This window comes from Carcharodon carcharias, chromosome 12 (assembly GCF_017639515.1).
Source record: "Carcharodon carcharias isolate sCarCar2 chromosome 12, sCarCar2.pri, whole genome shotgun sequence".
In the NCBI taxonomy this organism is placed as follows: Eukaryota; Metazoa; Chordata; class Chondrichthyes; order Lamniformes; family Lamnidae; genus Carcharodon; species Carcharodon carcharias.
Genome location: NC_054478.1, coordinates 33238344 through 33260540, shown reverse-complemented (window position 1 = coordinate 33260540; position 22197 = coordinate 33238344). Strand labels below are relative to the sequence as shown.

The 22197-nt window shown below is 41.2% G+C and overlaps 1 protein-coding gene across 42 annotated transcripts in view; it reads right to left on the bottom strand.

Annotated features, from left to right (window-relative positions):
• The window catches only part of neb (nebulin), a 284616-nt gene that overhangs the window by 49958 nt on the left and 212461 nt on the right, over window positions 1-22197 (bottom strand). For 38 of the 42 annotated variants that reach the window (XM_041201321.1, XM_041201334.1, XM_041201338.1 and 35 more), the window contains 11 exons: window positions 21249-21353; window positions 19355-19459; window positions 15167-15277; window positions 14034-14138; window positions 12119-12229; window positions 10674-10784; window positions 7954-8055; window positions 7757-7861; window positions 4775-4873; window positions 3217-3330; window positions 2210-2314 (listed from right to left, as the gene is read on the bottom strand). In XM_041201321.1, the coding sequence (XP_041057255.1) occupies window positions 2210-2314; window positions 3217-3330; window positions 4775-4873; window positions 7757-7861; window positions 7954-8055; window positions 10674-10784; window positions 12119-12229; window positions 14034-14138; window positions 15167-15277; window positions 19355-19459; window positions 21249-21353 (1173 nt within the window). The remainder of the gene's footprint in view (window positions 1-2209; window positions 2315-3216; window positions 3331-4774; window positions 4874-7756; window positions 7862-7953; window positions 8056-10673; window positions 10785-12118; window positions 12230-14033; window positions 14139-15166; window positions 15278-19354; window positions 19460-21248; window positions 21354-22197) is intronic. The other 4 variants (XM_041201335.1, XM_041201354.1, XM_041201366.1 and 1 more) reach the window with 1 other exon arrangement.

Below are 22197 nucleotides of genomic sequence, written 5' to 3'. Positions count from 1 at the left end.
AGAGAGACTACAGAGTCTGAATAGTGTGACCCATCTACAAAAAGGTGCTCACAAAAAGTAGTCCGTTAAACAATAAATTGTGAGAGGCAAGTAAAGAAATCCAATCAAAAAATGGGATGTGGATGAAGAATTATGGCACATGGGAATACACACAATGGTTATGGACATTTCTAAATGAAGATGAAAGCAGCTATTGAGAATTGCCATTTTGTTGGAAGAGCTAATGTAGCAACCATTAACAAGCTAGTTTCATTTGAACTGATTTTTCCATTGATGACCAACTATGGTGATTTGTTAAGAACCATGGAAGAAGAGATTTTAAAAAATAAACTAACGATTGCAAAGCCTAATACTGTGCAGAGAGCAAAAATAATATACTTTAAAACAGTCAGAGAAAAAATTTTATTATATAAAAAAATAATTTTTAGTGGACATCAATCCTGTAAATTGCCTATGATTACTTTTGTGTATTACATATTTCTAAGCCTTTAAGGTATTTATTAAGGATGAGAAAATGTTTCAATCCAACAAGATTCTTTAAGTAGCTATAGTTGGGAACTTTTTGCAGAGTTTTCTTAAAAGAAAAAAGTCTTGCATTCATAGAATCTTTTTCATGACCCAGGATGTCCCAAAGATCTTTACAGCCAAGAAAGTACTTTTGAAGTGTAGTCACTGTTATAATGTCGAAAACATGGCAGCCCATTTGTGCACACCAAGCTCCCACAAACAGCAATGTGGCAGTAACCAGATAATCTGTTTTTGTGATGTTGATTGAGGAATAAATATTGATCAGGACACCAAGGATAACTGCCCTGCTCTTCTTCAAAATAGTGCCATGGAATCTTCTACGTCCACCTGAGAGGGTGAAGGGGGAGCGCCTTGTTTTAACCCCTCATCCTAAATATGGCCCCTCTGATACTGTAGCACTCCATTAGTGGAGTGTCAGCTTAGATTTTCCTGCTCAAATCTCTGGAGTGGAGCTTGAACCCACAGTCTTCTCACTCAGAAGCCAGAGTGCTGCCGACTGAACCACAACTGACATTGCACTAAAAGTGTTCCACAAGTTCTACAAATCTTAAAGCTTTGCTTTGTTTCCTACTTTCCTTTCTGGCCTCCTTTTTCTGAAGTTGTTTTCTTAGTTTACCAAAGGTTTAAAAACACTGCACCCTACTCTCTGTCAATGGAAACATGTCAATAGAAGTTATTCCAAGGAAACATGGCTTTTATATCCATTGATTATCCACTTGACCTGCCTATGCAGAAATGTCCTGCACTCCAATATTGGTAGCCTAGGCCCTGAACTCTGAAATTTCCTTCCTAAGTCTCTCTGCCTTTCCACCTGTCTCTCCTCCTTTAAGACATTCCTTAAAGCCTACCCATTGACCAAGCTTTTAGTCACAAGTCCTCATATCTCTTTGTGTTCGAGATCAACTTTTGTTTAATAATGGTCCTGTGAAGCACCTTGGGGTGTTTTTACCATGTTAAAGGCTCTATATAAATGCAAGTTTATGTTGTTGTTCAGAATCACTCTGCATAAAAACTGATATTGAGAACTGTGAGGTATTAATGTTGATTTATTTTCCCCCTCAAACGCTGTTTTATTACTGCATCATCACCCCGGGTATGTAATGGGTAATGAAAACTCCACATAACCTGTTAAATCTTGAGCATCGCTTTAGCGCCTGATTCATTGGAAACTCTGGTTTGTTAATGGTTGGCCCACCAACAGGCATAGTGCCATTTTGGCTTATAGTCAACGCTGCGCTTTCCATTACTAAAGCACGGATATCCAATCATCTAAAAATGTTAATGCTCACGCACCCAAAAGAAAATTTCATTCACTACCTGAGCAAGTGGTGAGAATAATGAAATTGTATTTTTTTTTTTAATGGTCATTTGTTAGTGTTCAAAAAGATATTTTCAAGGCACAAAGATAGCTAGTGATTTTCCAGTGAAGTGGCTAATTAGTATTTCATAATAATACAAAAGTTTTTAAACAGAAAAAAAATTGTGAGGCATAATGTTCAAAATGTAAAATGGTTATTTGTGGCTGATGAGAGCAACCATGGGTAAGAGATAAGTAGGTCACTACCAGGGATATCCGTCAGTGATGAGAAGAGGAAAATTGTTAAGGCTTCAGACATTCAGATTATTGCAAGACAGGAAGGGTTATGAACATACACATGGATTTGTTAGCTCAACTGCTTACTTGACTTGACAGCTTGCTAGTGGAGAGGTTATGCTGCATTTGTAAGGATTCAGACATATCTGTTACAGGTTTGTGCATCTTCTTCAGGTCCTGCTTGTATATAACCTGGAACATGAGGCAGAAGAATGACACTGTTATTCCCTGGACCAATATGGAAGTATTTTAGCTGCAGGATAGACATGCAGCTTGCAGGGTGACACAGATGACATTTGGTTGAAATTTCTCCTGTTCTCCACAGCACAGCATGAAAATCTGGCCCTAGATCTTCAAAATAATGTTTGTCCATATTCTATCCTGGAAAGTCTGAGGGATGTAATCCCACTGTTAATCTCCAGCAATGACCCTGTTGGAGTCGGAAGGGTGAAGGGGGCATGTGAGAATGTAACTATGGGTGCTAATTTAGCAGCTGCCTGTTCATGTGCTGGGAAAGTCCACTGCCCATCTGGCATTGGGGATTGCTGAGGCCCCTCCATAGCCATGTTCTCCTCAGCTCACTCCTCACCCATTCCCCATTTAAGGCTGGCAATTGGTGCAGCCTTCTTTAGGGCTCCAGGCCATTTCCCTGGAGGCTAATTTATCTCAACCTCAGGTGGCATTCCATCCTCCTGAAATACGCCGAGTCCCAAATCAGTCAGGGAAGTAGGAATTTCTGGTGTAGGGGAGTTCTACATCACATCTGGCTTGAGTGGATGTTCTGTGCTTTATGGAGCATGTCAGAAACTCCCAGAGACTAGGAAGACCAACATAACCAGATCTCCACCATCTTGTGAGTGTTCTCAGGTCTCCCAATAGGTGGCTTTTCAGACTGTGTATCTTTATCAAAAATCAACATGTATCTATGTGAATGGAATTAAATGCCCTTTTAACTTCCTAAACTCACAGCTAATGGGTGCTTATCTAATTATTTCTATGAACTAACAATTTTTTTTCTTGATAAATGTATTCGCATCTTCAACCAGTCTGGAAAACAGTTTAGTCATTATAGTTGGAAGTGTCTCGATACTCACTTCACTAGCAAGAATGTTCGCATCCTTCATTGTCTTGTACCCTGAGCTCTCCTTCAAATCAAACTTCGGCCTTATCCCTTTAAACTCCTTATCGAACTTCTCCTTGTACTTAATCTACACATGAATTAAAATCAATGTTACTATATGATCCCAACATAGAAATGACAGCCTCTTTAATTTAATACAATAAAAGGATCAGAAATCAAACCCGTTGAACTTTTTTGGATTAAGGACGCAGATCAGAAGAGTGAGAGGAGTATACTGATGACATTAAAATACAATAATGACAACGATACGGCAATACGGATACCTGATAATACACAACACAAAGGGACAAATGAATGTGGATATAGGTAGGGGAAGAAGTGTTTAACAGGAATGACAATGGGCGTGAAGTAAAAAAGGTTGTGTTATAAATGGACAATCAAAAAAACCTGGTAATTCCATGAAAATTCAGCACCCAGTAGAGTTGTTCCAGTTACCAGACTCCAGGAAGCAACTTGGCGCATTTTTAAATATCACTGCTTCTTGAATGACAGTTTTTCATGGTCCTGAATTACTAATGCTGAGACAATGTCAATTTGTTGATATTTAACTCTATTTTCTAAATCTTAATGAGTGCGCAGATTAAATATCGAGAAGCGAGGCTGTTGGATTGTCCATTCCCGACTGCAGGTACAAAGCCTAGAACACAGGCGTTAAAGTTTACCATTAGAAAATCCTCGATTCCTACAAAAATGGATGTAAAATTTCAAGAGGGAAAAAAAACAAGCAAAAGATTTTATTTCCACATGTGAAAAATACGAGTGGTTCTGGGTGGGAACATTCTTCTCTCAGTCCATACCAAGGTATGTCTCACTGGATCAGAAAATGAACAAAGTCAAAATTAAAAAACAAAAAATCAGAGTTACAGTTACAGCATCTGAGTTCCAATGCATGTACAGAATCTTTCTGAATGCAGCACAGAGCTTTAAAAAAAAACATATTTTTCAAGTACATCATGAGGAGAAGCAAGACAAAATGTTAAAAGGAAGGAAGCTGAGGAAGTGATGAGAAATGGATTAATATGACTGACAGCTTTGGGGCTCAAGAGGGCTCTGATGCTTTGACAGTTCTTGAAGAAAGAGGAAAAGGTTCTTGTGCGGTAGATAATTCAGTGGAGACGATAGTGAGACATATATTTGTAGCCCAGTGCTCAAACAAGAAAAATGTTGAATAGGGCCTCTGTTTTCCCTTTGTTGGGACACTGGGGAAAATGGACATCGGAGTTGCAAGTGGGGAATCATACTGGGAAAATTGTGCTCAAAAAACATGAATGCAAAACCAAACATGGACGATGGCTCAGTCTGGGTTTATTCTTGTTCGTTCCCATTTATTGCCACTTAGTAACTTAGTATTCAATCGAGTTGCTTTCATTGTGTGAGTATAATTGGCGTTAGAGTTCCATGTACATTGGAAAGGCAACCCCAAAAAATGATCATTTTGTATAAATGGCAAGGGAACAAAATAAAATGCAGGTACACCGTACAGGGGCTCTTGGTACTTAAGTTTGTCTTACGTTGCTTGAGAGGATGTTTGCTTTCTTTGCGAGCCTCATCGTAGGAGTGTCATATGAAGCAGCTCCATGACCTCTGAGTTTCTGTTTGGTGTATTCCACCTATGAAGCGTACCAAGATAGTATGATCAGAGCAGCAGTCAGTAGGAATTAATGGGTAGCCCGGATGTAATTGCAAGCATGAGATAGAAGAGCTTGGAACAAACAGATTAATAGACAGACAACAGCAGCAGATATGGGTTAGGAGCTCAGTTCTACCACTGGAAAAATCGCTTATAATGAAAGCACTAATAATAGAACAGCCTCAATTGTGAGGCCATCGCTATGTATGTACCTTTCCTAATTTGCCAAGAGAAAGTTCCTAAAATTAAATTGGTTGAAATTGACTAATGCAGACTGAAAAAAACAACTAATGTAGCCCAGGGGCACTTTTGTATTCAATATAATGGAAATTTTGACTACCACCCCAACCTTGGAACTCCCCACCCCAAGACCCCCCCGCACCACCCCCCCACCGACCTCTGACCACCTTCTAACCCCCCCGCCTCACCCATAACCCCCCAAACCTCCGACTGACCTCCGCTCCCAACCTCTTTCCATTACACGGCTGACCAGGAATCTCTCCCGATCTTATTGCCTGTCATTGGCGTATGTTGGAAGGATTTACAAGTTGATACTCAACCTGTTTGGCGGCATTATGAATGCACCTTCCTTTGCCATCAAGTCCTGAGTGGGACTTGAACCTGCAGCTTCTGGCTCAGAGTTAAGATGCCACAAGATCTCCATACAATACTAAAAAGGCACACAAATTGATTGATACAAATTCTTTTTAAAGTACAAAGGCATTTCAACCTCTGGGCATCTAACACTTTCTTTAAAATCACCCCAATTGCTCTGTGCCTGTAGTCAGTAAGTAACAGCAGGTAAATAATAAAAAACTAGTCAGCACATTAAGCTTCAGTGAGCAGCTGAAGTGAAAGTTTATGTGCTTGAGAGGACTAGCTACTTAATGAAGAACTTACGAAGGGGACACTCTCAAGGCAGGTGGGTTTTTCTGAACTGTAGCAGTCATTGACCATCTCCATCCTCAGCAAGTGAAAGTCTGCCTTGCAGTAAGCAATACTTGTTCTTATCCACTACATTTTAAAAATCCAGCCTGGGACCCACTGCTTAATGTCAGAGCAAACAGGCCCTGAGAACAAGGCTTCAGCCATGTGAATAGCAAAATCCTACATGCAGTACAGCTTACAGTGGAGGCAATGGCTCTGATATACACAGGGCTGAGTGTTCGGTGCAGGAAGGGGAAGAGTCATTTGGATTCCCAAATGTAATGCAGCTTTATGTTCCAGGTTTCTTGCCTGACAGTCCGCCAGTCTGCCTGTCAGGAAGAAAAACTTGCAGCATGAGGACCTGTCAAGGAAATGGCATGTAGGGAGGCATAGGAGATGGCTATAGTCGTGGTGATGAGGACCGTAGGGATGGAGATCTCAGGGGAGGTGGGGAGATGGCAGTCAGGGGTTAGAATGTGGTCAGGGGTAAATCATGGTGAGGGAAGATAGTGTTTGGGCAGGTCAATCCTATTCTTCCTGGCCCACAAGCAGTTCTATAAAGGCACTCACTCAACCCTTCTCACCTCTTTTTACCTGCTGGGTCTCCTGAAGCCCTGGAAACCTGACTAGAATGGCTTAAAATTAGAAGCACTGATAAAATGAAGACACACAGCCTCCTTAAAAAGGTTCAATGAATGACCCTTGGATTCGTTAAAACTGTAAGTGGGTGAGTTCGAGACAAATTGGGGTCCTGTTTCAGATTTTTTCACTGTTTAGCTTCTCGCCCAACCAAAACCCACACATTTTGGTGGGAGGCAGTGGGGGGGCTTTAAATTACTCCCAGTTAGTCCAAGCTATCACTATGCTGTTCCCTATCACTGGTCTCTCTACCACACAAAGGAATAATTCTCTTGGCACGTCTGTACTGATATTGATTGATTACTTGACCTAATCTTTAAGCCCATGCAATTGGTCCTATCATTTGCAGTCACAGTGCACAGAATTACACAAATTATACAGCACAAAAGAAGCCCATTCAGCGCAATCTGTCTATGCCGGCATTTATGCTCCACTAGCTTTCTTCCATCCTTCCCCATGTGTTTCCCTCAACATTAATCTCTATTTCCTTCTCTTTCATATGCTTATCTAGCTCCCTTTAATTACATCTATACTATTCACCTCAGTTACTCTCTGTGGTAGCAAGTTCCACATTCTCACCATTCTCTTCTGAATTCCCTGTTTGATTTCTTGGTGATCTTAGAGTAGTGGCCTGCACCTTTGCTTTTCCCCTCAATTGGAAACACTCTATCAAAACCTTTCAGAATTTTGAAGACCTCTATTAGGCCATCTGTCAGCCTCCTCTTTTCCAGAGAAACTAGACCCAGGTGTTCATTGAGTTGACTGTGTTCACTGCTGTCAAGAAGCATGTCAGATTGAGAGTAACAGTCTCCCAGCTACTCACAGCATCAAAATTAACCCCTGGAAGAAAAATACGTGGAATGACTACAAATGTCCTGCAAAAATAAATATTAGCAGCACAGCAGAAAGGCAATAGAAATCATAGTGCAAGAATGGATAAGAGAAAGTAGTTATTGATTTAAGACTACAATTGACAGACAGGGAGCAAAAACAATGACTTCTAGAAGAGTCGGTAACTTGCATAACTAGTAAGACTTTCCCTGATCAGTCAGCTAAACTGTTTTCTCTCAATTTTACTGGGTTGCTTTTATTCTTCTTGTAGTTTGTCACACAATGACATGTAATTTTGGATACACTCTAACACAGCATAATATAGTTTAACATACTTGCTACAATATGAGTCAGTATGGCTAACACGGTTTGACAGTCTGGAGACCCAAGCAATCTCACAAGCCTGCTGTGAGGCTATTGAGGTATCTGCTTCAGCTTCTTGTTTGTGTTCTCTTTTTTTTTTTACCTGGCTTGTAAGTTTGGAAACCTCTTTGGCAAGTTCAATGTCTGGGCGTCCAAGGCTGATTATACCACGACTAGCCTCCTCACGCGCCTTGGTTCTGTAGCCGATCTGAAGGAACAGACAGAACTCATCTGATGGGCTGCACTTAAACCTGGATTATAGCTTGTAGCATATTGATTAAAATTACAAAACATACTCACATCACTTATTAACTTGGTAGCTTCAGTAGCCTTAAGGATATCTGGCCGATCTGTCACTGTTGTGTATGCTAGTTTGGTTTTAGCGTCTTTCTTGTATTCAACCTGAGGGACGGAGAACATTTTATTGTCACTGCCAGACTGTTTAACTAGTTAATGCTATTTGATAATTATGTTCCAAAATACTGCTCATTCCCTATATTCTAAAACTTCTGTTGCCCGTATAGATACAGAGAGCAACATGAATCAATTGTTTGGAATTATATAGCACCTTTAATGTAAAAAATGTTTCAAGCACTTTGCAGAGTGTGGGGGGAGGAAAAACATATTGAAATAGATAAGGGAAGAGACATTGAGTGGTGGAGGGAGACACCAGACTGGCTGAGCAAAAACCCAGTGATAAAGATTAGTTTGGGCACTTGAGAATGACCATAAGGCATGAATTGAATCAATTGCAAGGGCACAGCCTGACCAGTTTCTCATCGTTATCTGATCCGATTCTGCGCTGTGGATCAGATTTTCTGCTGGGAAACCACACTGGTGAATTAACTTCCCACCCACCCGCAGCAATGAGGCTCAGAGGGTTTTAATAGCCAACGCTCTTTTATTTCATGCTGGCCCAAGCCTACCAATTCTGGGTGGGGGGGTCAGGAGGAAGCAGGAGACCACCCAGCGACACACGGGTAGGTGTATTTAAAATATTGAGCTGGCAATAACCTACATCTGATTATTAACTAGTTCTGTCCCTAGCGCATGTTTTTATATAACCTGATATAAATATCTCATCACTCCCCTTCATTTCTCCTGTAACTTCAGGTGAATTTTTAAGCCCTGATAGATTCAAACACAGTGGGGTGGGAAGGGCGGGGTGCACAGAATTTCATGCTACTGGCAGGCATGTCAGTTTTCTGGTATCATTCTGCTCCTGGGCTACTTCCCTGAGCGTGGGATGGAGTGGGGGGGGAGGGGGGGTTTGTTTATAGTACGTTAATTACATTGTTAAGATACACAGGTGAAGGCCATTGCTTAATTAAGTACCTTGAGCACATATAAATAGGGTTATCGTTGATATTTGCTTACAAAGTCAGTTACAGATTTCCTTATAAATAGGGGACATGGAGGCCTTCCATGACCAGTGGGCACTGAAGGGTCTGGAGTGCGTCATCAGCCCTGGGAATTACATTTTAATCTAATTTAAAATTCCTTTAAAGCTTTCTTTTATGTTATGGGGCCCTTTAAAGGGCTGTCAATCCATTTAATGTGTCAATTAGTTTATTTTGGGTTTAAAAAGAGTATAAATAGGGGACAGTTGGCACACCAGGTGTGTAAGAGTAGAGCTATGAGGCTGAACAAATTCAATAAACCCTCTCACTAAAGAAAAGCTCTGTGTCTTGGTTTTGACTTCACCAACCAGTTTGGATTCTATTCTCGGGGGCGCTGCCCTGAAGTGGCAGGTAGACAATTAACAGTGGTTAAAGACTTTTTAAGGCCTATCGTGAGCGGCTGAATGGAATTTTCCAGTCAGTTTACAGGCCCCTGGAGGAGTCCGTGCACAGCCTAGCTCCCTGGTAGTAGCCTCCTGGCAGCAGACCAGGGAGGTAGCATTCCAAGCAACCTTGGAGGCATTAAACACCACCCCCCCCCCCCCCCCTCGCCACCCCCCCCCCCCCCCCCCCCCCCCCCCCCCGCCTCCAACCACCCCCCACACCCCCCCCACTGTCTCCAGTGTTTGGCCACAACTGCAGTAACAAGCTGCCCTGTGCAGCATTGCCCTTCTCCACAAAGTGGCTCAGCTGCTGAGGGGGTTTTTATTTTAAAGTTAAAAGAATTGGAGAGAGGACAGGCCAGATTTGCAAGGTGGGAAGTTTGAGTCAGGAAACTTCCTGACTTGGCAGATCCATCTCCTTTTTACAAGAGCCCCTGCCAAACATGTTTTCATTCCGGGGAAGCAGGGAGCGGGATGAAGTTGGACCCGCCACCTCTGGAGCAAGTTTGGAGGAGATGGACAAGAGCTGAGGCGGGCTAGTTAGAACCTGCCTTGGTTCAGCCCAATTGTATGAAAGTGCTCAGCCCTCTAGCCTTCACTTCTGTACCAACCCTCATGCTCCCTCATATGTCATACAGCCACTCATGGGCAGATCACAGGAGCCATGTGGAGATGAAGAAAGAATAAACTTCTAATGATCTAAAAGGGTTCTCACTCCTACACACTATTGAAAGAAGCTCTCATTCAAGAAACCCATTAAAAATGTTAAGTCCTCTCAATGATCAATCTGTTGTAAAAACAAACTTCTATTCACTAACCACATCAGAGACAGCTAATCCTTTAATAGTCTCTTGAAACAGTCAACCAAAACATGAACTCAGCCACCCCTCTACCCCACTGAGCTAAGTGATTTTGAGCTTTTGAAACTCAGCCAAACATTCATAATGGGCTAAGCTGTAATAACAATCTTTGGGAAATGATAACAATGCAATCTATTGAAATTGCAGGAACAGATGGCTAATGGTTTTTTTCTAAGCTACACCTGATGACCATTAATTGACAAATTTGTAGAAAATGAGAGCTGTGTTGTTCACCCCACACTGTAGGGTTTTGACCCTTATTTGACCATTAAATCAGGGTCCGGAAGCCTGCAGGGAAAATTCTGCTTTACTCTTCTTTCAATGGAAAGATTAAAAATGCATGCCACCAAAAAAAGCAAAATTATTTATATGCTTACGTTACTCTGACACTTGGCCACATTCATGGCGTGTTTCACTTCTGGGGGTTCCATCATAATGGAATATGAGGACTTGCCTTTATCTTTCTCAAACTGTTCCTTGTACAGTTTCTGTGATCAAAGAAATTCATATTAACAATCAGATAATTCCCCCTGCATCTCTATTACTTTTGACTTTTTTAAAAACTCCACGAGAAGCGCAAGAAGGCAGTAGAAATTTAGGAATGTAAAGAAGGTCATTCAGTTTGGCCTATTGTCAAGACACTTCTTCATGTTACAGTATTGCTGAAGTAGTGCAGCACAGCATATACAAACCTACTGCACCTCGTCCTTGGCAAAATATGGATCCTGATCCTCCACTTCTAAAGCTCTCAGTTCTACTTGTGCTATACCAAGTGGGAGTGAGAAGCAGGGAGGTATGCATCCTTCAAAGGGGATTGAAAACCAGACTGAGTTAGCCCAGCTAATGCTATTAAAAAGTTCATTCCAAGCCTAAGAGTGGTGGCTGCCACTGGTCTGGGAAGGGGTTGGAACTTTTGTCCATCATCATAGCTGGTGATTATTTTGTACGTGGTATTAAAGAAATAAATACAGATTTCTTAAAAATGAACTGCTGAACATCCTATATACCTTTTTATGAATCACTGATTAACTGAAAATATGTTGCCATTGTCATTTTGTTTCTTTGATCTACTCAGGGTCACGAGTTTCTGCCTTGGGTCTTCACATGACTGAAGAGGCTGATTCTTGACCCACAGATCTTCGGGCACATGGGGCAGAATGTCCCACAAAGTGGTGGGACCAGAGTACAGGAGGTGTCTCCTTTTCATTCCTTCTCTGCCACTGCTCTGCTTCGTCATTAAAATGTTTGGACTCAAAGCATTGATGCAGCCCGGAGGATAAGTTGCCAACTGAAAATACACATGCCAAAGGACGAAACTCCAAAGCTGGGAGAGTGCAGCAGCATTGCAGAAAGCAGTGAGGGATAATAAAGGTTGGGAACCCAGGACCCACTGACCCAGGCCTTGGCAGAGATTGGGCTCCTCACTGGGGGCAGAATGGAGGGAGAGGAGATTAATACATGGCACTTGCCTGCCGTGCGGGCACCTCAGGCTGCCAACCCCCATTTCCTGAGGCCCATCATCAACTTTCTTGTGGCAACATTGGGAAGTGGAAGTAACAGAGAAAGAAAGAAGATACACTATTTGCATGCGACGGATGAGGATGGGACAGTCCAGAAAGTGATGGTCACGGCAGAAGAACAAAATTCTGGTTGGGATGTTGTGGGGAAAGTAGGCCCGAACTGATCTATCTGCCTAATTTCAGCTAGGATACAGAAACTCAGAGAAAATGACATCCCAAGGCAATTTTGTATAACCACATATAGAGAGACAGCTGATGATCCAATCTTTTCATGTGGAATGTAGTACATGTTGAACACTCACCCCGCTGAGTAACTTGGACACCTCTTTAACATGTGAAGTCCCACGGGTCTCAGGCAGTTTCATGTAAGCAGCCTGCGGGAGCTCCTTCTTAACAGCTTCTTTGTATTTTTTCTGCAAAGCGGAGAAAGGAAGGAACAAATGTGTAACTTGGCAGCAGTTGGAACATAAACTATTGAAAAATTAGTTGCATTTGAAGAAAATGAGCATAATCATGCCAAAGCCTCTAACAGATAATTAAAAACGCGTTGTAGTGGCTTTTTCAAATGGGAATGTGTTTACTACTTTGCAATACCAGAATTTACCAATTTCAGATCTTTTAGCAGAAAAAACGGACAATGGGCCCTAAAATTGTGGGGACCAAAGAGGCTAAACTTATCATCAGGGAAACTGGAATTTGGACTGAAATTCGGATCCACCCCATTTGGGTTCCGAATCAAAAATATGAGATTGCGCTGTTCCACCTTACTCCCCTCCATTATCTCAAGGAGATACATCTGGAGGAGTTCATAAAGCTATCCTGAGTTCTTTCACTTCCAACATTATCAGGCTCAAGGGAGCTCTTGTCAGGCAAAGCTCCAAAAGTAGGCGATACAAATTTCTCCCTTAGGTAAAGAAGATGGAAATGTCACCTTTAACCCCTGTGTTGATATAACATCTTGTGTCAAACTATGGCGAAGTATTGCATGACTGAAGGTTCAATTATACGTGTTCAATGATGTCTTTTACTTGATTGGTGCAAAGCAACATCATGGCTTGTGAAAATTATGAATATTCGAAAGTGTTCATAACTGCAATACAATTAGTTTATATTATCTGAGCTCCTCATAAGAGAAAAACCTGGGCAGTGTCAAACCATCACCAGAAGTAGAGTTGAATTACATGTTTGCCAGTCTCATTTAAAAAAAAACCGGGGTTGGAATCTCAGCTTCCAATTTTTTGAGAGAAGAAGTAGATCTTGGCTGATCATCTACCTTAATGCTACTTTCCCGTGCCATCCCCATAATCCCTTGATGTCATTTGTATCTTGACCATGCTCACGTTTGAGCTTCCACAGCCCTTTGGGGTTGAGAAATCTGAAGGTTCATCATTCTCTGAGTGAAGAAATTCCTCCTCATCTCAGTCTTAAACAGCCTGTCCCTTATTCTGAGACTCTATCACTTGGTTCTAGACTCACCAGTCAGGGGAAGCATCCAATCTACACCTACCCGGTCACACCCTGTAAGAATTTTGTAAGTTTCAATGAGATCGCCTCTTATTCTTTGAAACTGTAGAAAATACAGGCCCAGTTTTCTCAATCTCTCCTCATTAGACAATTCCGCCATTCCAGGGATTAGTCTGGTGAACCTCTATGGCAAGTACATCCTTCCTTAGATAAGGAGACCAAAACTGTACACAATATTCCAGGTATGGTCTGCATGGTTTGTTAACTTTGTATTCATGGTGATATTTTCAGGAGGAAATTTAACCCTTCAGGCCTTTTTCGCACTTGTGGATAATTGTTTTGTTTTCTTATGCCACAGCTTAATCAGTACATAGCATATCCTTGTTCTTCAACAGCAGACACAAAGGAGTAAGTACATCTATGATACAGGTATAAACATGAGGCCTTAAACTAGCATAGAAAGAGAAAAGGTCAATTGTCCCCTGAAGCGTGTACATTCTATTTTATCTGCTTGACCCCAAGAGGCACAGCTATTGCACTTTGTGGCCTAAAATTGGAGATGTCAATTTACAAATGGCAGTGTTTTAGTATCCAGATAAAATAGCATGCATAAAATTGCACATCCTCCAAACCACCATCAGCAGTGCCTCAGTAAATTCACTAGTATATTAAAAGTGGGTTTACCAAGGTGTATTTCTCAAGTCCTGCACCATTTATAAGATATGAACACTTGAAGGGAAATAACCGCAGTACCTCAGACATTAGGGTAGAGACAGATTTAGCGTGCAGCATCTGTGGTGTGTCCGGAACTGGTTGGTAGATGCCTCTTTCTTTCTCGTGCTTCAGTTTGTATTTTATCTGTGAATAGCACAAAGCAATTAGTATTTTGCAATCAAAGGGCCCCCTTGTGCCTGTGCTAAATCTGAAACAGATTTCCAATGAGTCCTACTTCTCTCCTCTTTCCCCATAACCCTACAAATGTTTCCTTCCCTTGATTAAACTTAGTACTAATGGAGTATGGATTCCCCTAGCACAACTTTATAAGTGGGTTTATGAAGATTTTCTCTGTTCAGTGTCTAAACTGAAATCGTCGACACCTTCTTATGATCTGTCTTACATTCTTTTGCTCTTAGAATGGTAACTCTTCCCAAAAAGAATACTAGCCTGGCAAATGTTGCTCTGTTTGTAAGGCTTAAAAAAAGATGCCTCTTCTACGTTTGGTGTTTACATATTGTGGAGTGGATGGGGATTGTATGGCTGGTATATAGCACAAAATATAGTCCTGCTGGTGCCTTGAATTCTTGATAGGCAATTGCAAACCACATGGGCCAATTTTGTAACCAATGCAAGGATAATAAGTTAAGTTTGGTAAGAAGAGTGTATATTGTTGATGCTGATTTTGATCTTGTTTGTCCTGTTCTTTATGTGTGAGGAATAAAATACAATGAAAACGCCAAGATTTTTCTTCGTAATGATTTCTTTTGGTTCTTAAAGGGGCAGGATGGAAAGCATTCCCAATTTTGGTAGTCGATATCAGGATCAGGCATTGCTCTGTCAGTGCATAATGAGTTGGATTCAGAGTCAAGCTATCTCTGCTCTCTTCCACGAATGTGCTTTGCTGTGCATGTCAGCAGGTCATCTCTAATGCATAAGTGTAATTTTATTCCCAGTCCTGACACCAAGCTCCCTGAGTGAAATGTTAATTTGTGTTGTTATAGTAATGTTGTGCTATGGACTCACATCCATTAGGTACTGAATTGAGACAATCACAGACTCTTCACATAATGGCCTGATAGTCAACAGGACATGGGCAGTATGGGCTGAATTGTGCTCAGGTTTCAACAGCGATAGGACCGAATGCCAAAATTATGGATGTTAATACTTACCCCACTGGCCAAGTCTGTATTTTCTACAGCTAGTATCATGTTCTTGTCTCCGTGGACAGGCACTGAGATCTTGCAGCCTTTCAAACATTCTCGGTCCATTTTGTAATCCACCTGTCACAAATAAGGGATTGAATTATTAATAGCATGTAAACATCAGCAACACGCAGTCTCGGAGTACTGAGCGTTTGAATTTAACAATTGAATGGTGCTCTCCTATATCTTTTCACTCCCCACTATTTGGACATTCTTGTACCATTTTCATTTTTTCTTTATTTCAGCATCCAACACCTTCTCAAGAGGAATTAGGGATGGGCAATAAATCCTGGCCTATCCAGTAATGGCCACATCCCGTGAACGAAAATATATTTTAAAAATCTGCTCAGGATCTTATATGTTTCAATAAGATCACCTCTCATTCTTCTAAACTCCAATGGATACAGGCCCAACCTGTCCAACCCTTCCTCATAAGATAACACTCCCCTTCCCAGGTATCAGTTGAATGAACCTTCTCTGAACTGCTTCTAATGTTACTATATCTTTTCTCAAGTAAGGAGAGCAAAACTGTGCACAGTACTCCAGATGTGGTGTCACCACTGCCCTACTCAAATTGTAGCAAAACTTCCTTACTTTTATATTCCATTCTTCTTGCAATAAACAACAACATTCCATTTGCCTTCCTAACCATTTGTTGTACTTGCATACTAACTTTTTGTGATTCATGTACCAGGGCACCAAGATCCCTCTACACCACAGAGTTTTGCAATCTTTCTCCATTTAAATATTATATTGCTTCTCTATTCCTCCTGCCAAAGTGGACAAGTTCACATTTTCACACATTATACTGCATCTGCCAATTTTTTGCCCACCTACTTCACCTATCTAAATCCCTTTATAGACTCTTTATGCTCTCCTCACAATTTATATTCCTACCTACCTTTATTCACCAGCAAGTTTTTCAACAATACATTCGGTCCCTTCATCTAAGTCATGTATATAGATTGTAAATAGTTGATGGCCCAGCACTGATTCTGTGGCACTCCAATGGTTACAGCTTGCCAACCTGAAAATGGCCCATTTATTCCTACTCTCTGCTTCCTGTTACCAACCATGATAATATGTTGCCCCTACAGCATGAGCTCTTATTTTCTATTGTAACCTTTTGATGGGGCACCTTAACAAACACTTTTCAGAAATCCAAGTACACCACATCTACATGCTCTCCTTTATCCATGATACTTGTTACTTCCTCAAAAAGAATGTGATTTGACTTTCACAAAACCATGTTGACTCTGCCTAATTGTATTAAGATTTTCCAAGTGCGCTGCTATAACCTTCTTAATAAAAGGTTCTAGCATTTTCCTTCTGACAGATGATCGGCTAGCTGGCCTGCTTTCTGTCTCCCTCCTTTCTTGAATAGAGGCATTACATGTTCTGTTTTCCATTCTGATGGAACCTTACCAGAATGAAGGGAATTTTGGAAAATTGCAAACATCTACCATCTCTGCAGCCATTTCTTTTAGGACCCTAGGCTGAACTCCATCAGGTCCTGGTGACTTGTCCACTTTTATTTCTAATACTTTTCTTATTACCCTTTCCCTGGTGATTGTAATTGTGCTAAGTTCCTCCCTCCCATTCACTTCTTGATTTACAAATATTTCTGGGATGTTACTTGTGTCTTCTCCAGTAAACACAGATACAAAATACCTATTCAACACTTCCGACATTTCCTTATGTCCCATTATTAATTTCCCAAGCTCATTCTCTAGAGGGCCAATATTCACTTTAGTTACCTTTTTCCTTTTTAAATACTTTTAGAAACTCTTACCATCTGTTTTTATATTTCTAGCTAGCTTTCTCTCATACTCAACTTTCTCCCTCCTTGTTACTTTTTTAGTCATTCTTTGCTGGCTGTTAAACTCTGTCCAATCTTCTGTCCTGCCAATAATCTTCGCAAAATTGTACAGTCTTACTATCTTTAACTTCCTTAATTAGCCATGGATGGTGCATTTCTCTCCTAGAGGCTTTCTTTCTCACTGGAATGTATCTTTGCTTAGAAGGTATGAAATATCTCCTTAATTGTCTGCCAGTTCATTCCAAATGATCAACCCCTTAATCTATTTTCCCAGTTCACTTCAGCCAGCTCTGTCTTCCTGCCCTTTAAATTGGCTTTATTTAAGTTTAAAATAGAAGTCTTAGACCCACTCTTCTTTTCCTCAAACTGAATGCAAAATTCAATAACGTTATTATCACTGCTCCTACAGGCTCTTTTACTTTGAGGTCATTAATTAATCCTGCCTAATTGCATACTACCAGGTCTAGAATAGCCTGCTCTTTGGTTGGCTCTAGAACATGCTGCTCTAAGAAATTATCCTGAAAGTACTCCAAGTCCTCATCTTTCAGGCTATCTTTGCCAATCTGATTTATCCGATCTATATGTAGATTAAAATCACCCATGATTCTTGCTGTGCCTTTCTTACAAGCCTGCATTATTACTTTCTGTGTACTCCATCCTGTTACAAGGCCTATAAACTAGTCCCACAAATAACTTCCAAAGAAGATTCATATTGGGCTCAAAACATTAACTCTGTTTCTTTCTCCAAGATGCTGCAAGAACTGTTGACCTTTTTCAGCACTTTCTATTATATATTTGTTATCCCACAAATGATTTCTTTTCTGCCATTTCTTATCTCTCCCCAAATAGTTTCTACATTTTGATCTTTAAAACTAAGGTACTAATGACATCCTTAATTAATAGAGCAACCCCACCACCTTTACCTAGATTCCTTTCCTTCCAAATTGTGAAGTCCCCTTGAATATTCAGGTCCCAGCATTGGTTACCTTGTAGCCACATCTCTGTAATGGCTATCAGATCAGATATATTTATTTCTATTTGAGCTAACAACTCATTTGTTTTTTTTAACCAATGCTACAGACATTCAGATACAAATCTGCTGTTCTTACCCGGTTTAGCATACATGTGACTCCAGACCCACAGAAATGTGGTTAATTCTTAACTGCCCCCTGAAATGGTCTAGCAAGCCACTCAGTTCAAGAGCAATTATGGATCGGCAACAAATGCTGGCCTTGCCAATGATGCCCACATCCCATGAAAGAATAAAGAAATTAAAAATGCTTCTCCTATAGTAATCATGGGAAAAATGTTCCCACCTTTATGGGGGAAGAGCGGGAACGGGTGCGAGCAGGTGCGCCTCCGATGGGCGCGCTGCCATTTTAAGTGGGCGGGCCAATTAAGGCCTGCCCAGTGTGACATCCGCCAGGAAGCGCTGTGTGCTCCCTGTGCAGGCAGGGGGGATTCCCTTAGCCAGGAGTGCACTCTTTCGTGCATGCGCGTGAAAGTGCGCACAGATCTCGCTGAGGCTAAATGCTGCCTCAGGGAGATCGGTTGGGACTTCAAATTTTTAATAAAAACCATCCTAACATTTCCCTTCCATTTTCCCTCATGTGACAATGTCACATGAGTTGGAACATGACCATAACATTTATTAAAACTCAATGTGCAGATTTTAAATCACTCATGAAACCTCATCCCACCCGTGAATGAGGTTTCATGCTTTTTCCAACGCCCTCCAGGGCTCCCAGCCTGCCCGCCAACCTTAAGGTTGGATGGGCAGGTCCACTAATTATCTAAATTTTTTTTTTAATGGCCTCAATAGGCTGTTGACAGGTTGGCGGTTGCGCAGCTCACTTGGCCCGCCGACCTGAAAATGGAAATGACGCGGGTTAACGCCATGAGTTCCACCCGACATTATCCCACATCATTTTACGCGTCGGTGAGCGGGCCCCGCCCCCACTCGCCGACCGGAAGCCCCTGCCTCATGTTTAAGTAGGAGCAACCTGAAGTTTAAAATGAACGCCTAATCATAAGTTTTTGGTATTGCATATTACCATTGTTTAATATGATGTATCTATGAACCTACAGTTACACCTTGTTGACACAAAGTCATAGAACCAACTAATTTGTTGGTCTCAAAGAATAACTTCTTATTTCAGTTCAAACTCTGCTATTGACTGGACATAATTTTCACCTGGATCAAGGGACAGCTCAACCTAACAGTAGTTTCTGAATTTGAGGTTTGCTCGACCAGGCTTGATTATACATATGATATCAGTGTGCACAAAGCACTGCGACATTGGTGTTCCTACAGAGCAATTCAATGTTCCACTTACCTCGCTCTGCTGCTGAGAGGCCTTGTACGCCTGCAGGAAGTCAGGTCTGTCTGCAATCCACCTCCATTTGGCTTTGGTGGCCTCATACTTCTTCTTGTAATCAAGCTATAGATCAAGTAATAAAAATAAAACTGAAACCTGAATACATTGTGATGCAACAATTATTGACGAAATGTTTCAGTGAGCTACACACATTTGGAAAATGTGTCCATTCTCCATTCACAAAGCATCACTGCTAATGTTTATATAAAGCTGACCGAAAGTTAACTTCCTTTTTTCTTCTCATTTCTTCTCAATGCAGCGACATATGATGGGGTACAGCTCCGGAGGCCCTGGCACTCATGTCATACCTTATGAGTGACTACTCATTCATGCCTCTAGGCAGGGGGGATTATTTTGACATTGGGTATTGGTTGAAAATGACAGTTGGGAGGCACGTTTAATGGGCGACCACACATTCATCTAACACCAAGCGTTTGTCAGGATATTTAGTCACAAGCAGCATCTCAATCCAGCCAGATACAATCTTCACCCACTTTCCACTCAGGCAACAATTAAACAGATTAGCAAGAAGAACCCTGGCCTGCTGCCGCTTTGAGAATAATGGAAGTGTACTTTTTTGTGAGATTATTCAAGAAAACCTATCTTAAAAGAAAGGTGTTGTCGCAGCTGTGAAAGTCAAAAATATCACTGCACTCTTGTTATAAATCTAATCGATAGCTTTGTAAAATATTTCTCCAAGTAACAGTGTACATTTGCTGCAAGTGACAAGTATAACATTTGGTTTAATAGCTGGACCAGTGTCAAAGTTACATTCTTAATTCTTAATCTTTCTCATTTGTGAAACATTGTGATCACGGTAAAATATAAAATGCATCTGCAAAGTTTTTAGGTCATACAGACCTGCATGAAGTTGGGATTTATGCACCAGGCTTTCCTATATATATAGACTTTCTCACTTCAGAGTGTAACAATGACATTGGGGGCAACTTTAACTTAACCCACCAGTCAGGAAACTGGCAGGATCGGATACAATGCTGGTTTTACATAAGGCCGGTTTTATTCAATTATTATTCAAGACAGTGAATGGTAATATTGTTTGGGGGGTGGGAGGTGTGAAGGGAGGGGTGAGGTGTAAATCCAGTATTCCACTTGATGTCTGAGGTTTCCCACCAGGTGAGTTAAATTAAAAAACTGTGCTCAATACATCAGGTTATTTTAAGTGACTTAGCCAGGAAATTCTGCTTCAACATATCTACATTACCTAGACACTTAGGTTTGTTAAAGTAATCCTAAATATAATAATTTCACTTTCAAACAACACAATGGCTGTGATTTTGTTGGGCCAATGAGGGTCTTGCCTACTGGTCGGAGAGCTGGCGGGGCTCCCCCATCAGTTCTCTGGGGAAGGCCCAATGGAAGCAAATGCCTTTCAGGCACTTAATTGGTCACCGTTGGGCCTTCCCTGTGATTGAGGGCCCTGGCAGTGGGAACCCCACTCGCTGAGAGCTGCTGGCCAATCAAAGGTTCGCAGCTCATCACTGTTGCCTGCACGAGTGGTGGTTGCTTGTGCCATTGTGGCACTGCTTGAGCCACCCAAGGCCCAGGATCGTGGAGAGACCCCCAGGCCACAGTGCGTGAAGGCAGGATGGGGGTCACGGTGTGTGGGTCAGGGAGAGGGAGGGAGGGAGGTGTGTAGCAGGCTTTCAATACGACATTTCATATGAATCAGCATTTTGGAAATGTATTTTCACCTGACAGTGATGCTGTGCTCGGTAACAAATCTTCATTGGTTATAAAGTGCTTTGGGGCAACTTGAGATTGTGAAAGATGCTATTTAAATACAAGTCTTTTTTTTCATTCTTTCAGGTCAAAACATGCTGATAACACTTACATTCGTCGTGTTCTTGTAGGCACTCTTGGCAGCCCTGATCGCAAAGGCATCACCAGCAATGTTGCAATGAGATTTGTTCCGTTCATAAATCTCTTTGTATTTCAACTGTCAACAAAGAGAAATGATTGAAATCCTGTTAATCACCGGTACTTCAATGTGATATTTTTAGGAGTTCTTCCATCGACTAAAATTTCATTTTAAGTAACTTTAATAAGTTAATTAACTAAATATCATTCACGAATAGCAATTGAATGCATCCTATTACTTTTGTATAATTAACTGGCAGCCAAATGTCAAAGCTTACTGTCATTGACATTCCCAGAAAGGCTAAACATATTGTCTGGAGTCATTCAGTATAAATAATTTAAGGGGAAGTATAGATATGTGCAGAAAAGAATAGAAGATTATTCTAAAAAGGTTGGATGAAATAGGGAGGCTGGAGGCTTCTGTAGAGCATTCATTGTTAGCCATTAACCGAATGGCCAGCTTATGTACTGTTAATTCCAAGTAATGCTATGTAACATCAGAAAATGCCAAAAAAAAACTCAGCAGGTCTGGCAGCATCTGTGGAGAGAGAAACAGAGTTAATGTCTCAAGTCCAATATGACTCTTGGATGCCTCACCCTAATTGGGCTCGAAACATCAACTGTTTTCTCGCCACAGATGCTGCCAGACCTGCTGAGCTTTTCCAGCATTTTCTGTTTTTATTTCAGACTTCCAGCATCGGCAGTATTTTGATTTTATCTACGTAACATCATTTAGTTACTGTATCTCAAATTGGGTTTCATGCTAGAATCATTATTTTTTGCTGAAACCATTGCAGACAACATGGCCAATAAAAATCAGCAGATGGTTTCCAGAAAGAAAAATTCCTTGCAAGTTCAGTATATGCAGATGGCACAGTGCCATGTGGAAAGCACACACACTTAATATAAGATTTACACTCAGG